The sequence below is a fragment of the Cebidichthys violaceus genome, unplaced genomic scaffold, assembly GCF_023349555.1.
Source record: "Cebidichthys violaceus isolate CVI_PGR_0920_01 unplaced genomic scaffold, fCebVio1.0.p SCAF_21, whole genome shotgun sequence".
Classification (NCBI taxonomy): Eukaryota; Metazoa; Chordata; class Actinopteri; order Perciformes; family Stichaeidae; genus Cebidichthys; species Cebidichthys violaceus.
The window spans coordinates 2,303,824-2,319,803 of record NW_027176384.1 but is presented as its reverse complement, the minus strand read 5'-3'; the positions used below and the strand labels follow the sequence as shown (position 1 = coordinate 2,319,803).

The window sequence follows — 15,980 nt, the reverse complement described above, 5'->3', positions numbered from 1 at the left end:
AAGGTCACACTTTTGGCCTCGGGAAACAAAACACAATGTATTGCCATGGTATTGGATTTTTTGAGCAGAACAGAACAGACTAAACTCCCGGCGGGTGCTGAGCTCACGGTCCTGCGTCAGGCCTGAGCTCGTACTCCGAGGAGTCAGCTTGAGCGGACCAAAAAAAATAAAAATAAAAAAGTTTTTGTCGTGGTCGTCAGTGATGAAGAGGTTCTGCCCCGGACTGGAAGGAGTGCACATCAGAGAAAAATAATTTTTTAAAAAAAAGAAAAGACTCATCATGTTAAATGCTACGCTGCACGTCCTCCCGGTCATTGGTTGATTCAAATCTCTTAGTAGCTGAAAGGCCCACGTGGGCAATGTGGGAAAGGGAGGTTAAGAAAAAAGGGGAGGTCCTTCCCTGTGGGAATAGAGGCCTCGCAGTTCAGCAGACGACTGCAGGGGCAGGAGAGGAGGGATAAGAGGAGGAGGAAGAGGAGCAGCTGCAGAGAGCCACGCTTATCATCTCTTGTAGTGGTTGGGTGCATCCGCAAAGGCAAACTTCAACCTGTAGGCTTCAGCCAGAAGTACGCTCACTTCCTCGTTGCCCCAGTGCATTGTGGGAAGGTTCTGCAGAGGATCATCAGACCCTGTTGGGGAAAAAAAATAAAAAATTACAATTAGAGCTAAGTCGATTATTTTGATAATCGTGTAAGACATTTTTTTTAAACAGGGTTGCCAAACATTCGCTGATTCCAGCTTCTCTCTTATGTGGTGCTTTATCTCACTGTAGATGGAATATCATTGGGTTCTGGATTGTTGGGCAGCCAAGACAAGACGGCTGAAGATGTCACCATGGGTTCTGGTGAATTGCGACAGCCATTTTTCCACTATTTTCTTACGTTTGATGATCAAACGACCAAAACATAAATAGAGAAAATAATGGAGTTAGATTTGAAAATGTGCCGCCTCGACACAGTGCGTCTCTGTTAAAAGGCCTGTGATCAGATGTCATTATCTGTGTAACGTATCCAGATACAGATCGCATGCTACCAGGTATCAACGGGGGCCCAAAAAAACACTTTCATTTAAAAACTACAGAGCCCAAAACTATGCTAAACTATCGAAATGCATCTACAGTATTATTACAAGCTGCGGTTGGATTTGGGATCCACAAAGTACACCCTTTGTGGGTAATGCTAGTGTGGCAGACAAGCACAGTTCCACTTGCTTTCTGCCTCTCTGGGTGTGAGAGTGTGACACAGATGTTATTAACTCAGTCAAAGTGGTTTAATAACAGCTGTGTGAGAAAGAGAAAGACGATAAAGAGGCGGGGATGGAAAAAAAACAAAAAAAATCAGGAAAGACAGAACAAAGTGTCAAGTACAATTCAGTGGAGCTCAAGCCTTTCCCCAGATTCTTGTTCTGTACATTACTATGTTAGTAAGAAGACAGACAACAGCCACACAGCCACACACACACACACACAGCCACACACACACACACACACACACACACACACACACACACACACACACACACACACACACACACACGTAACTTTAATCTCGCCATCTAATGCCTCTCTGCTCTCAAAGGGGAATGAGACTGGTTAGCTGGGAGACAGACTAATTCTGTGTGTGTGTGTGTGCGCATGCTATGGATCAGTGTATCGGGAGCTTTCATCATCATGACTGAAATCATTGCCGTGACAACAGGGTTTACAACCAATCACGGTGCTGATAATCACATGGAAAGGACAAGTCGCGTCGGGGTCTTCTGGTGTCGACACTCATCCGACTCCCGAGCCGCTCGCCGCTGTCCGAGAGGACCCCCGGTTCCCCCAAAAAAAAAGAGTATTTCAACGCTGGTTGACGTATCAATCAGTGAGCGTCAAAGTAAATTCCGATGCATATTACACCCTCGTCTTTCTACAACTGCTGCAAAAGTCAAACTACACAGAACTTTAGATTCGCTATGGCGAGGCCCTTTTTTTTGTATTAGGTTACCCTCCTACGTAATAAATTGATGGCGTTCGGCTCCATTAATTTTTTTCCCTTCCTCGAACGTTTTTAATAAGCCGGTGAGACGACCCCGACGACTTCTCAACACAAAGCATTTGTATTCTGAGGGAGACCGGAGAAGTATAACTTTTCTTCAACTGATTAAGCTCAATTCCGCCGACCTGGCCGGATTTCTTTTCCAGATTAGGCCGCAGCCACGTTTCATCTCGACACTCTGGCTAACTAGAAGGTGGATCTCAGTTGGGACACATACTAAGTGTTGAAATTGTGTTCTTTGTCTTTAGTGGAAAAGTGACTCGTGATTATTTTTGTTGGCTGACATTTTTTTTTAAAAAGTCACGGGCAGTGAGCGAGCACTGCTTAAACTTAAAACAGAATGATCAGATTCTCTCTACCGCTCCTTATCACTACCATAAAAATCCATCTGCTTGTTAATTCTGCACTCAAAAAACCCGCTGTAATAGACGCCCCTTTGAGAAGGAGACCTGGACCTTGACTTTAAAAAGGCTGGACTTGTAACATCCCCCCTTTTGGTTCAGAAAGACGCACTTCTCTGAAGTCGCTTTTTTTTTCCCACTGTGAGGGATGGAGAGCGGAGGAAAAGAGAGGAGGCAGCCTGATCAGAATCAGCTCGCCCTTCTCTCATCTGTAGTCAATAGAGTATCACTATCAGCCCCCCCCACCTTTCATCTCTCTCTCTCTCTCTCTCTCTCTCTCTCTCTCTCTCTCTCTCTCTCTCTCTCTCTCTCTCTCTCTCCTCTCTCTCTCTCTCTCTCTCCTCTCTCTCTCTCCACACACACACACACACACACACACACACACACACACACACACACACACACAACACACACACACACACACACACACACACACACACACACACACACAATGGGAATGCAACAATGCTGCTCACAGCTTAAAGGACTGCGTGTCAACACGGGTGGGTTCCCGTGTTGCGTATTTACGATTGTGTGATGTCTGCTCACGTGACAACAATCAGATGCTCGACAAAACAAAAAGAGCTGAACATCTGTCAGGCAGGACTGAGCTGAATACAAATAACATTATTTCATTTAAACAGGAACAAAAGAGGGAGCAGGTTCAAAAGAAGAAGAACTGCTCCGACTATAACTAATTCAATCACATGTGTCAGTCCCACTTAAAAGGTCCATGTGTGTATGTGCGGTATGTATTTATGTGAATGAGTTATGGTAAGTATTCCGTGCATCGCCCAGGTGGGTCCTGGATGCCCGGGGCTAGACACCATGTACCTCCCTTACCGTACTTCACTGCCGCAGGCTCACACACAAAAACCAGAAAGTTTCCCTATGGAATAACAACACTGTATCCTGGATACACATGACTTGTAGTGAAAATAATATATGCCGAGGAGCATCGCTACACTAAAAGAGTCCTCCTTTCCTCGGTTTTTAAAATGAATTTTGAAGCCGAACGAGACAATTAAGATGCTGTTGATGTTGTTTTAAAGCAAACATTTGAATCAAGGGATGGGAAGTGTTGGCTTTCACATTTTAGACCGCAACAGTATTGTAAGTCTCGCTGAAATCAAAATTAAGTACTGCTAAAATTAAAAAAGGGTAGATATCTTCTTATTGTACATTACTATGTGTCCGTCTGTATAAGAGCAAGAATTCTCAACTTTGATTTTGTACATTTTAAAGTTCAATGCATCAATCTCTAGGCTAGATCTGTGGAGAACTTTGTCTTCTATCAAACAATTTAATCATAAACACTGTGGGTTGCATAAATATGAATAGTGATTGACAGCAGTACGCTGCAGACAGTTGCACTGTGAGCCCCCGCCCCGTCCCATTAAGAAACTGCCTAGAGAGACAGCTAGCGCTAGCTAGCCCCTTGTCTGATATAAATACAGACAGCTGACAGCCAGACCTTGTGTATAAAATGTCCAGTTTTAGCCTCCACAGCACAAAGATGGAGAGGTTATGTTACCATGACATAGACTCATGAAGCTCCGTACACATTCCCATAAGATAAAAGTCAATATATTTGCAAAAAGTATCTCATAAATAGTGTAGAAATAGATCTTAGGAACACTTTGGTCATGTCACTGGTGAGTGATCATGTTTTAGAAGCGGTACTTTGTGTGCTTATGCCTCTCAACTCTCCCTGTCATCTTAGTGTCATCAACAATGGCCACTATTTTCTTTGCTACAGAAGAAAGACCAACCACCACGGGAGTCTAATCAAGTCCCGCTTCGAGTGCTTCAGCCGCTGGGCAACGCACCTGAACAAACGAACGCCCGTCAACTACGCGCGTGCACTCGTGCGATCGTCCGCCGCACGAGCGCACACCCTCAGTGACTGAGGAGCTTCATTAGGAGCGTATTTCCGCGTGGCAACCATCTGCTGGCTATCACGTCTGTTGGGCTAATGACTTTAACACGGTTTAATTGCATACATCTCGCTGTCGGGGGGGGGGGGGGGGGGGGGGCTGCACTCACTCCACTCCACACAGGTGGCAACACTCCACGCTGAGAGGCACGAGTGTTTGCATGAATGAGTGTTTGCATGAATGAGTGTGTGCATGCGGGTGTGTGTATGTGTGTGGGGGGGGGGATCTGTGCAGTGCAATGCATTAAAGTCAATGTATGGTTTGGTGTGAGAGTGTGTATGTTTGTTACAGTGTGTGTGTGTGTCTGTCTTTGGGTATTAGGAATAAATCAAAGAAAGAAAGATGATACAGTTCATTAAAGGTACAGGCGCGACAGAAAAAGGACAGAGATGTGTGTGTATGTGCACTATAAGGGTGTAAGGCGTTTATGTAGGTAGCTTGTTGTGTGTATGTGTGTGTGAGTGTGTGTGTGGGGAGCTTGTGGCTATTCGGGCATGAATACCCATATTTATCCCACAATGCTAACAAACACATTGATCCACCCATTACTGTATACAGTAGGCTACAAAAGGAAGGCAATTAGCTCTCCATCTCCTAAGCTTGGCAAGGCTTAAAGTGGTTAATGGCTATTGATAGTGAGGGGAAAGCAGATTGTCAATAGAGGCAGTTGCTAAGGCTCTTTCTTCAAAAAAAGAAAAAGGAAAAGTGAAAGGATAATGTAATGAATACGCAGAGACAGCTGTCGACTGAAATGCGCTCGCCGTGTGTATAGTTACTGTTTTAACCTCCATCTGACCGGTGGTGGGCTGAATTAATGCGCTCCGTCCTCATCTCCGCTTCACATTTGTGAAGCCGCACATGTTCAGTGGCAAATCCTCCACCTTGGTTAATGAGAAGAAGCTGCTGATTCACTCTGTGGGAACGTGGCGTGGGAGCAGAGGAAGTAAAGGCAAAAAGCCGCGCAATAATCCTGAGGCAAAGCAGAGCCGACGGACGCGCAGAAGACGCCGCAGTTTGCATCTCTGTATCGGGGAAAGTCACGTTTGAGCAACACTGGGTCGAATGAGACTGCGTAGTGCACGCAATTTGAGTTACAGACGACCATTAGTTACAAGAGCTGAAGCCTCGAATGGAGTCTGAGAGAAATGTTACTCCAAGTAAGATTAACGCAGTGGCTGAGGCCTTTCGGCAGCGCGCGCACACACACACACACACACACACACACACACACACACACACACACACACACACACACACACACACACACACACACACACACACACACACACACACACACACACACAGAGAGAGAGAGAGATAAAACACACAATTAAAGCCCACTCTTCCTGTGAACCAAATAGCCTATTTTCTGGCAGAGTGAGATGGCGCTAAGTGAAGTGAGTACAAAGTTCTGAGAGGTGCTTCGCAACTATGGCTCCCCACAGCGAGCGGCAAAAGCCCGGGGGTGGGGGTGATGACAGGTGTGGCGCTCACAAGCTCACCAACAGACACACTGTTTGGGGATAAAAAACGGCGCAGCCGCTGACATGTATTATTCCACCTCCGACCTCCTTCAAACCAACCGCATCTACATGAGTGCACGCATCGGAGACGAGGCTGCTCGCGCACACGCGGGCCGTCACCTGCGCACGCGCAAACACGGCGGGCTGCCGGATGGCGGTAATGGTGTTTTGCAGCACCCCGAGGTGTAATGGGCCTAGGCACGGCTCAGTCAGGGCCATTAGCTAGCTGTAGTTCGTATAATTACACAAAATGGGCACTCTGGCAAACAGTGGGTGCTAATGTAGGAGCGGGGCACTGCGGCGTGCGGAGGTATGGGAGCTGACGTAGGATGGCAAAGCCAAGTCGTCAAGTAAAAAGGGATGGCAGCTTGCCACGCACCACACCTTGAGCCTGCAGCGTGGCTGCCGGCTCGCACACACGGCTGTACACAGGTCATTTTAAATGTCTACTGTCTCAGAAGATAAGAGGAAGTTGTATTATTAACTTTGCTGCCACACAGCGACCTGTTACTCTGCCGAGTGGCAGCCTGGTAGACCTCCGCTTAGTCCTCCTCCTGCTCTCTGTAGACACCTATGCAGACAAAATAATCTCTATATAGCGGTTCCAATTAACATGGTATGTTTCCGTCGTCAGATAACCGGAATCGGCATGAAATGATATTTAATCACCCAACGCAAATGTGTTTAACAAGAGTCGTTCCAAAGCTTCTGCAATTTGATGAAAAGCAAGTTAATGACAACAAGTACACAAGATACACATTCATGCCTATTACTTCATTTTCATTTTGTGTGGCATTACCTTTTACCAGTACCAAATTATTCATCCAGTAAAAACCTATTGTGACGTTGTAGTAATGGACCATTGGAGGTAACTGTGCTGTGCAGGCGTGTCAGGTTCAGTTTAAAGTGGACAGAAAACAGAGACACACATTCACACCTCGCCTGTCTTTTGTCTTGGCAGTGTCAACCGGCGGTCTCTCTAGGGGGAGCTTCCTTTTTTCTTTTCTTTTTTTAAGTGCCTGGGGCAAGGGAGGTGGTTTAAGCTGTTTAGAGAATGTTAAGAGGAGACAGTGCAGCCTCTTGCCTTTTTTTTTTTCATAGCTCTGAGCCACATCTAAGCAGAAGCTGGCGAACCCGTCACGCAGTACAAATATACGCCAATGTTCCATTAAAGGGTTATCAGGCCCCCATTCATATGTAAATCATCCACTTAGCTACAAGTGATTCAGCTCACATCTTTGCACATATACATTCTATATGACATGTATATATATGGTATTTTGTTTATATATGGAAAGGATATTGGATCTTCAACTTCAGCATGAACAAAAAGACCTAAGTTCACGGACATTTTTCAAACAACGGAGGGAAAGTGTTGCCGAAATAGATGCAAAACAAGCATTTTATAAACCCATCGCGTCCCCACTTGAATAGACTGATGGGAGAAAGCACAATTAGTAATGAAATATGATGAATTATGCGTTAACAGAACATGTTTTAGTCTTTTTTTTTGTATATTTCATGCAGCGCTGAGAAGTGCAAATAAACAACCGTCATTTCGACGTGCTTACTGTCCACAATTGTGCAACACAAACACAAATTCATTAAGTCCTGCACTGTTTCTTCACAAAAGGGAAAAGATAAGGGGACATGTGGGCTGTGGGTACAACCTCTGGTCATGAAAATACTGTGGGAGTGCGAATGAGAACGGATGACAGATTGGTTGAAAGCGAAAGAGTACGCGTGAAACCGACAGCGTGGGCGTTTGGAGTTGAGCTTATCGTTTTTGATGCTCCAACTCCCACTGACACCTCGTAGAATAATGCCTTTTAATGGTCTTAATTAAAACAGAAAAATAAAAGAGTAAATAGATAAAATAACTCGGATTTCTTTGCTCTTCAGCGATCCACGCTGCTGCCTCGCGCCCATTTCTGCAGCATTCAATGGCAAATCAATGACAGGTTCACCACCTCCGGAGAGAATGCAGCCAGAAGCAATCCGAGTACTAAAACAGTTGTCTGTGCTTTCCTCCGTGCGTTGAAGCATTCACGGTGATATTTCACTCAGCTCGACTAGTTTCACTTTTTCGGCACATACAAAACTTCAAAGTTCAGGAGCAGTCGATATTTAGCTGTTTGGCCCCTTCTGCTTGTACCGTTACCGCCCAAACATTCTTGATTTCACACCGTTTAAAACACGCAAACACGACTTCAGAAATATGTGAGCCGGTTGCTCTGCTTGCTGAATATCATGCCGACTGCTGCGCCGCAAAATCAGGCAATTCGAAACAGACAACAGGCACTTGACCGCGCAGAGGCCATATGCATTTCAGAATACAAGATTATACAAAAGAAAAAAATAGTGCCTCAACAGTATTACTCCAGCCGTCACCCACTGCCGAGTTCAGAAAGTTTAACGCCACCCTAATCAACAGTTCATGATCCCAGAAAAATAACAACCAGGAGCAGAAACGCCTCAGTTCTTGCTTTGACTGCACATAAGGGCATTTAAATCTAAAATTCAATAGTTATGTCTCAGTTCATGCCCCAGCCCATTCCTCAAATCTCCTTTTTTTTCTTCTCTTTTGCTTAAAAAAACATCTATTCCTCCTCCTCCTGCTGCTTCAGTCTGTTTATTCTTCACAAGCGGGTCGATATTGCTGTTTATTTGGCATTTTTGTGTCTTAACTGAGTTGAGCAGGGGAGCATGCAGTTGGCTTATGGGGCTGACAGAACATCAACTGTTATTCCGTTATCTTTGGGCAAAAAAAAAGAAGCTATAAAACGCAGACTCTTCCTATCTCTATTTCCCACTCTTTTGTGGATAAACCTCAGTCGGTGATGAGAAACTCAGACCGAAAGCTAATCATCCCACACCCGATTGTCTTGAGCTGATAAACGCTTCTACGAGGCTCCCGGCAAAAACTTGTGCTCGCACGTGGTGATCAACAGTACCAACGCGTCTCCGCTAATAAACAACTGCGCTTATGCACATATTTTAGCTCAAACACACCCTCACTCACTTTTTTTTCTTTTCTTCCTACCTCGATGGCAACGCCGTGACTGATCGCTACCGACTTTCCAGGCAGCTTTGGTCATCAAAACCGTACGCAACGACGACTCGGCGTACGTGCCCGTGCAAGTTAGCTTCATAGTGAAACTTTAGCTGTGGATGATGAGTGATGGAGAGCGTGTAAGTGGAGGGAGAGCAATGAAAGAGGGATGTCACAGAGTAAAAGGCATGGCGACATAATTAACTTCCAACATATTAAGTCCCCTCTCATTTTTTGTTTTCTCTCTCTCTCTCTCCTCCTATTGTTTTGGCACAAATAGATTCATATGCCACATCAGCGCAGCACTCAATCTGCAGGGTGATTATTAAAAGTTGTTTACCAGGGGTGGCCTTGTCTCACTTTCCACGCTATTGACTACGGTGCCATCCATCAGAGAAGCTGCAAACCCCTGAGCGGGTCGGCTCCACACCAGCCAAGTTTTCGGGGGAGAAAGTTATGGGGGAGAAAATGAGGAGGTCTTGTCGTGATGAATGGGGGGGAGAATGTGGAATTAATCAAAGGAGGGATTGAGCTGCAATGCAGGCCCATGGTGATGTACACTAAAACTCAAATTGGCTGCAAGGAAACAATGAATTCTACCCGGCATAAGTGATCTTCCGAGCTGCACGGAACTTAGTAAGTAATTTCCCTTGTGACAAATAATAGTAATATAGACACATATGCAATACAGTTACTGACCAAGACATTGGTGCCTAGATTCTATGGGATGATTGATATCTTTTCAACATATCACATCGTAAAATGGACAGAAATACAATTTTGCATGTAGAATGCATTCTAGTAAAACCAGTAGAGGGCCCTATGTGTTGTTTGAAACACACTGCAGCATTGGTGCTGGCAAAGTAAAACATCTAGAGCGACCAGATGTCCCGATTAAACCGCGCGAGTTCCAGTTTTCAAGCATTTGTCCTGGCGTCCTGACAGGGACACACTTTGTTCCGATAATTAGACTGAGTGAATTTATTTTGTCCCAAAATAAACATTAAAAGAGGTCTTTGTGAAATGTGTCGCCAGGCACAACACTGGTTTTTATTAGGACAATGGTTGGTGCGAATCAACGCTCTAATGTCTTTTTTAATCTTTTTACCAGTGGCAACAGTGGCAGGGAAAGCACACATATTTATTAAATGTGCATAACATTAGCATTTTTCATGGAAATAAGTTAATTGCATGCCATTTTCTCCCAACAGAACACAGACGGGCAAAAGACAACGGCCCAATTCACATATTTTTGTGTCTCCGTATGAATGTGGTGGGAGTTTTGTTTTCTTCTCTAATAAGGCTTTCAGTTTTGCAAACCCGTGTCATTTGGGCTCTACTACACTGTGTGTGCAGATGCTGCTGTTACTAACTGAGGCTTCAAATAAAATATACATAATCACTGTCCCATCACCACAGAAAAAAACAAAGTACTTTAATCAGCTAACTGGCAAACAAACATTTCCCAAATTGAATTTGAGACAGAATTTGAGGTTTTCATCTTCTGTAGAGTATAAGAATGAATCTTCAACAAAGCGTTCCCAATGAAATAGTGCTGACATTTCCAGAACACTCCAGTTCCTCTGGAGTGCCCTCCTTTCCTTTATTGCCGAGGCAGCCTAACCCAAGGCGTTCTCCACACGTAACTGATCGGAGGACAGACGCTGACATTTACAAAAGGTCCACAGCTTTTCACACGCCATTAATTAAAGTGAAAACAAATCTTGGCCTCCCTCCTTCACTCTTCCACCCATCACTTTCTTTTTCCTCACTTCAGCTCCTCCTGCGTGTCTGCGGGTAAAAAACTGTAGCGACAGTCAAATTCCATTTACACCGAACTAATAGGTTTGCTTTCACATAAACGCTTGGCCTCACATTAATGATCGCGATGAGGGGGGGTGGGGGGGACCTCACGACGGGGACTATTCAACACCGCTTGCTAATGAAATCTCAGGGAGACCCGAGAGATGGCCCGAGATCAAAGAAGTTCCACTGATGGCCATGAAATCAATGCTGACGAACGCAAGCTTGCTCTCGTTTGTGGATGGACACAAATGTGAGCTTGAACTTGCGAGTCTGCAGGTTCATTTAAGTGCTGCTCGACCGTTGACTTAAAAAAAAAAAAAAAATGAAACGCAGATAGTATAGCGTCACATCCTTAAACATGCTAAATCAAAATCAAGTTAATTTATTAAAAAATAATTGGGTAGATCTAACAGTTCGTTAATCACCTTTTATTATGTGCAAAGACTTAAGTATGCACCTTAATATGTACATCTTCATAACTGTTATGGTCCAAAGTAGGATACGGACAGAAAGCAACAGGCATTAGATGTGTTACTCGTAAAATGTGTTTTGCGGCTGAGAAATGGACTTTAGTTTTTACATTACCAAGTGCAGAGGGGGTCTTATATAATGCATGTAAAGGTGCTCTGATGCATAAAATAGGAGTTGTACACGTCAATAAACATTAGAGATAGAGACAGAGAGCATATAGAGGATATAGTGTATGTGTCTTGTTTTTAAAATGCAATGTAGCACTCTTTGCTGCACATCACTGCCAACTTCAAAGCATATGAGCTCCAGTTGAATCATACGGGTGTACGCCGAACACTTTGAGAATAATGAAGAGGCATAATTTAAACAGATATATATATATATATAAGCAAATAGTAGTTTACACGGACAGCAGCAAGCGCCAGGAATTACTGCAATTGTGAAAATAGTAAATTGAACGACTACTTCTGAGGCCGTCATCTTGGGGAAACAAATTGCGAAAAATGCCTAAATTGCAAAAGGAGCAATGATTCCCTTCGTTCTGGCATGCATAACAAGTTGACATTTGTGCTAAAGCCTGACAAGAACCCTCGTCTCGCTGAATTTCGGGGCTGTCGGGTTGTGTCTTATTACTCCATTTCAAAAATATCGCTGAAAAACAAGGTTATTTGCTGCATCTGAACCTCGAGGCGGGTTTTCAAAGGCAGACGGCTCCATTGTCTCATTTTCCCGGGATGAGGTACAGCTCCACAAATGCAGGGTTACGGACCAGAGTGCGGATGTTTTTCATCGTCATTTAAATGCAGCTCTGCGGTGGCCCTGCTGGTGTCTGCAGGTGGCAAGGACTAAGGGGAAATGGCGCTGACAGTATCGGCCCGACTAAAAACAGCAAACCTGCAGAATAACTCGGCCCCGTTACGGTGTGCTGAAAAGTGAATGTGTGAATAGATTTGTATGGCGTGAGAGAGAATTGTGTATGAGCATGTTTATGTTGTTGTGTCTGTGAGCGCGTGGCTTTGAGTGACAGAGAAAATAAATGAAAATGCGTGTGTGTTGGTGGACGCCAAAACTTATCCAAGCAGTCCAGGCCTGCAGTTAGCAGTGGTGTGCTAGCTGGGGTGGAACGGTGGAAGGCAGATTGCTTGGGGAGTGCCACACTCCTCCTGCTTTTCATTTAGCAGCTTAACCAATCCAATCCCACAACCAGGAGAGGAGATTCACACTCGCTCTCCTTACTATGTTCGATAACAATGCACAAATTAGCTTTTTGAAATTACTTTCTGCATGGCTTTTTAAATGAAAACTATTAAAGTGAATTAATCATTGGTGTTCCCTCTCAGGACCCCAGGCATGTAACTCGCCAGCAGTTTGTCATACGTTGCCGCTCCCCGGTTCCTATGTTTCACATTAAAGACAATTAGCTCACACTTGTGTACATGTGAGTGACTACACTGTAATGGTTGAGCAGCTTTTAGAGGGTTATATGTATCAAACAGAATGGCCTCAAAAGAACAACTTGTTTTTCAACTCCCACATTTGCATTTGAAAGTTTTAATGTATTTCAGCAGGACGAACACAGGTTCCCAATCCAGCAAAGCACAAATCAATCAAAACTGTAATTTCCGTCTATTACACAAAACAACAAATTCTTAATATTGTGCTGCGCTAACTAGCTGTAACACTTCTAGTTAGCCTCCAGGCCTGGTGAAATTGGTGTCGCAACTCAGAGTAATAATAAGTAGATTGATGAGAACATGTTGGAAACCTTTATTATATTGCTGGGAGGGCATGTTGTTTCTGTGAATGCATGTTGTAGGCTGAAAAGGCACGACCAATTTGGGTAAATCCTTAATGCGTGTGTTGGATTGTCTGTTTGACTGCCAACATGTTATTGCCTTTGGACAGTTTCAGGACTCTATACTATTGTATGCGCTCTCACAAACTTTAAGCAGACAAGTTTAAGATGTCTCTTAAGCATGTTTCAAAATTCATCCTGTTAGGAACATTTATAAAATTCCATGGCAATCATTTTAATAGTTGTCGAGACCTTTCACTAAAAACACACATGTAAACCCGATGGTGGTGCTACAAAAAAAACTCTGAAGACTATGAATATTTAAAGGAAATTTTAGAGCATTTCGTCCAATAGTTGTCGAGATACGTCACTATAAAACAAGCTAGAGGACATGTCAGCATGATTCATCATCTGGGGACCATGAATATCTGAATAAAATATTGTGGCAAGCCATCTATTACATGAGATATTTCACTAGATGAGTGAAAACTTTGACTTGCTGGTGCAGGTAGAAGAAAACTCAAGGAAATACAGAGGTCAGTTGGCTTCATCCTCTGGGGACCATGAATGTCTGTACAAAATGTCAAGGGTATCCATTTATAGTTTTATACTTTTTGGTGAAAACCACGGATGTAAACCTCATGGTGGCACATGAAGGATCACCAACGTTGGTATGCTTGGTCTTCTGGGGACCATGAATGTCTGTACATAATTTCATGGCAATCTAACCAAGTTAATATTTCAGTCATCAGACTGGACCAAAGTGGTGGCCCAACCGACTGACACACATTGCCATCCCTAGAAACCCTCTAATCATGATGTCAATGATATGGGCCAAGTGTGGGAAAGAGAGGGGGGGGGGCAGCAAAGACATAGAGAATGGCAAAAACAGAGCAGCTGGGAATTAATAACAGAGAGAGAAACGGAGTGACAGAGAAGAAGAGAAAGACAGGAGGAGAAAGACAGGCATGAGAGGAAAATGACGCCGTGAGGGTTCTTGGATGAAGCATGTTGAGATAAGAGCTGTTCAACAGGCCCTTAAGAACCTGGCAGGCCCACGTTTGAACTCTGAGGCTCAGTGGATCCCAGGCAGAAATCTCTTGAAATTAAACTACTAAAGCTGACAAGAGAAGAAATCTTTCTCTTTCCTCACCGACGCTAATCTGTGTAAAAAAAAAGTTCTTAGTAAAATGTATTATTTTTGGTTGATCAATTTGTGAAAATGAACCATTTTCTCTCAAATCCCGAGAGAGCCATCAGAAAGTAAAAAAACATACATATCTATTAAGTGACAAGCTTGTTTTTTGTAAATTAAAATAGATACTAACATTTACTTGCATTTCATATTTTTAATCTGGATGTATAGGAATATACAATATAGGATTTTAGAGGGGACTCGTGAGAGTGACAAGAGAAACAACGCGTGGCTGTTGAGTTAATGCTATTAGTCCACTATACTATATGCAATTATTGATATATGTGATGAACTAAATATAGAGGAGAATAACGTTTTTCTTTATAGAAAGCTGTTTCAAATAAAGGCCCAGTTCTCCCTGCAGAGCCTTTGGAATACAAGTGGGATGAAAACTTTTCCAAGTGTTTTTTTAAGTTTCCCGCTGCCAGTGAGGACTATATACTATTCCCATCACATGTTCCATCATTTAAGAGTCTGGAGTCCTGTACTAATACTGCAGAAAAGTTTGGACTGACAGTGGGGTGCATGCCTGAGTACATGTTGGAGAGAGCCAGTGTGGACTTAGTTTTCAAACATTTGAACTCTTGTCCAACAGCAGAGACACATTTTAAAAACCAGACTAAATCTACAGCGATGCTGGCGGCTCTTTGGGGCTGTACGCACAGCAGTGCTTTGAGCTAAATGCTAACATCAGCATGATAACATGCTCACAGTGACAGCGTTAACTTGCAAATGCATAGCCGGTATAATGTAAAGTTCACCGTGTTAGTTTTGCTAATTAGCACGAAACACTAAGTGCCATGAGGCTGATGGTGAGGTCCTTTAGTTTTGCAGGTTTTTGCAAAGTCATTAGAATTCATCATCTGGGGACCATGAATGTCTGTACAAAATATGCCAATCTATCTAGCAGATGGGATATTTCATTGAATGAGGGAAAATTTAGGACAATGGATATCTGTACGACTGTACCAAATGTCGCTGAGGCATTTCACAAAAAGTGACGATTGGATCAATCTTCTTGCGACCATGAACGTCTGCAGAAATTTCCATGGCAATCCAACCAGTAGTTGATTTATTCTGGACCAAAGTCTGACGAACATTGCCACGCAGAGAGTCATACTGTAAGCATGACTAACAAGCAGAAAGGAGGAAATTATAATGTGCATTTTTTTCAGCGATCTTTAGTCACAAGCCTCTATCATACTTAAGCTGACCTATGTGTCTTCAAGCTGATGGCGTTTAGGAACTTCCTGAATTCATAATGTTTCTCAAGTCTGCCATAGTTGACTCTCCCACAGGCTCTGTCTGCTCTCAGTATGCTTGCCAAGTCCTGTTCAAATTGTGAACATTTCCATAATTATTGTTTCGTTTTTTTTACCATTTTCTCGCAAGAGCGGACACACTTTAACCACACAAAGGTTAGCGAGGCTTTTCTGTGTGCATAGCTCAAAAATGCCGCAGCAATCCATTTAAAAAACCCTATTACCATCTTAAGTTCAATCTGAAATGGGATCCAACGAAAAGCAGCAATCTTATTTGAACTTGGTTTAGGGAGAAAAAAAAGGCGATAGAGAGGGCGTTAAGATGAGCATGAAAGTAAGAACAGATGAGTCAATGGATGCCTCATCTTCAAACTCCGACAGCCTCCAGTGTCTCACTCAGTGGGTGAATCGGCTTTAATCAACTGCCGTCCATCTAAAAACACAGGTTCTTTAGAACTGTAACCCTCTGACTGCTATCGACGTCTTCTGATGTATTACA

The 15,980-nt window shown here is 43.5% G+C and overlaps 1 protein-coding gene across 3 annotated transcripts in view; it reads right to left on the bottom strand.

Annotated features, from left to right (window-relative positions):
* Positions 1 to 223: 223 nt before the first annotated feature.
* Positions 224 to 15,980, bottom strand: part of tbc1d22a (TBC1 domain family, member 22a) — a 97,953-nt gene continuing 82,196 nt past the window's right edge. For all 3 annotated transcript variants that reach the window (XM_068716891.1, XM_068716893.1, XM_068716892.1), the window contains one exon: positions 224 to 629. In XM_068716891.1, coding sequence (XP_068572992.1) covers positions 573 to 629 — 57 coding nt within the window. In that variant the 3' untranslated portion in view covers positions 224 to 572. The remainder of the gene's footprint in view (positions 630 to 15,980) is intronic.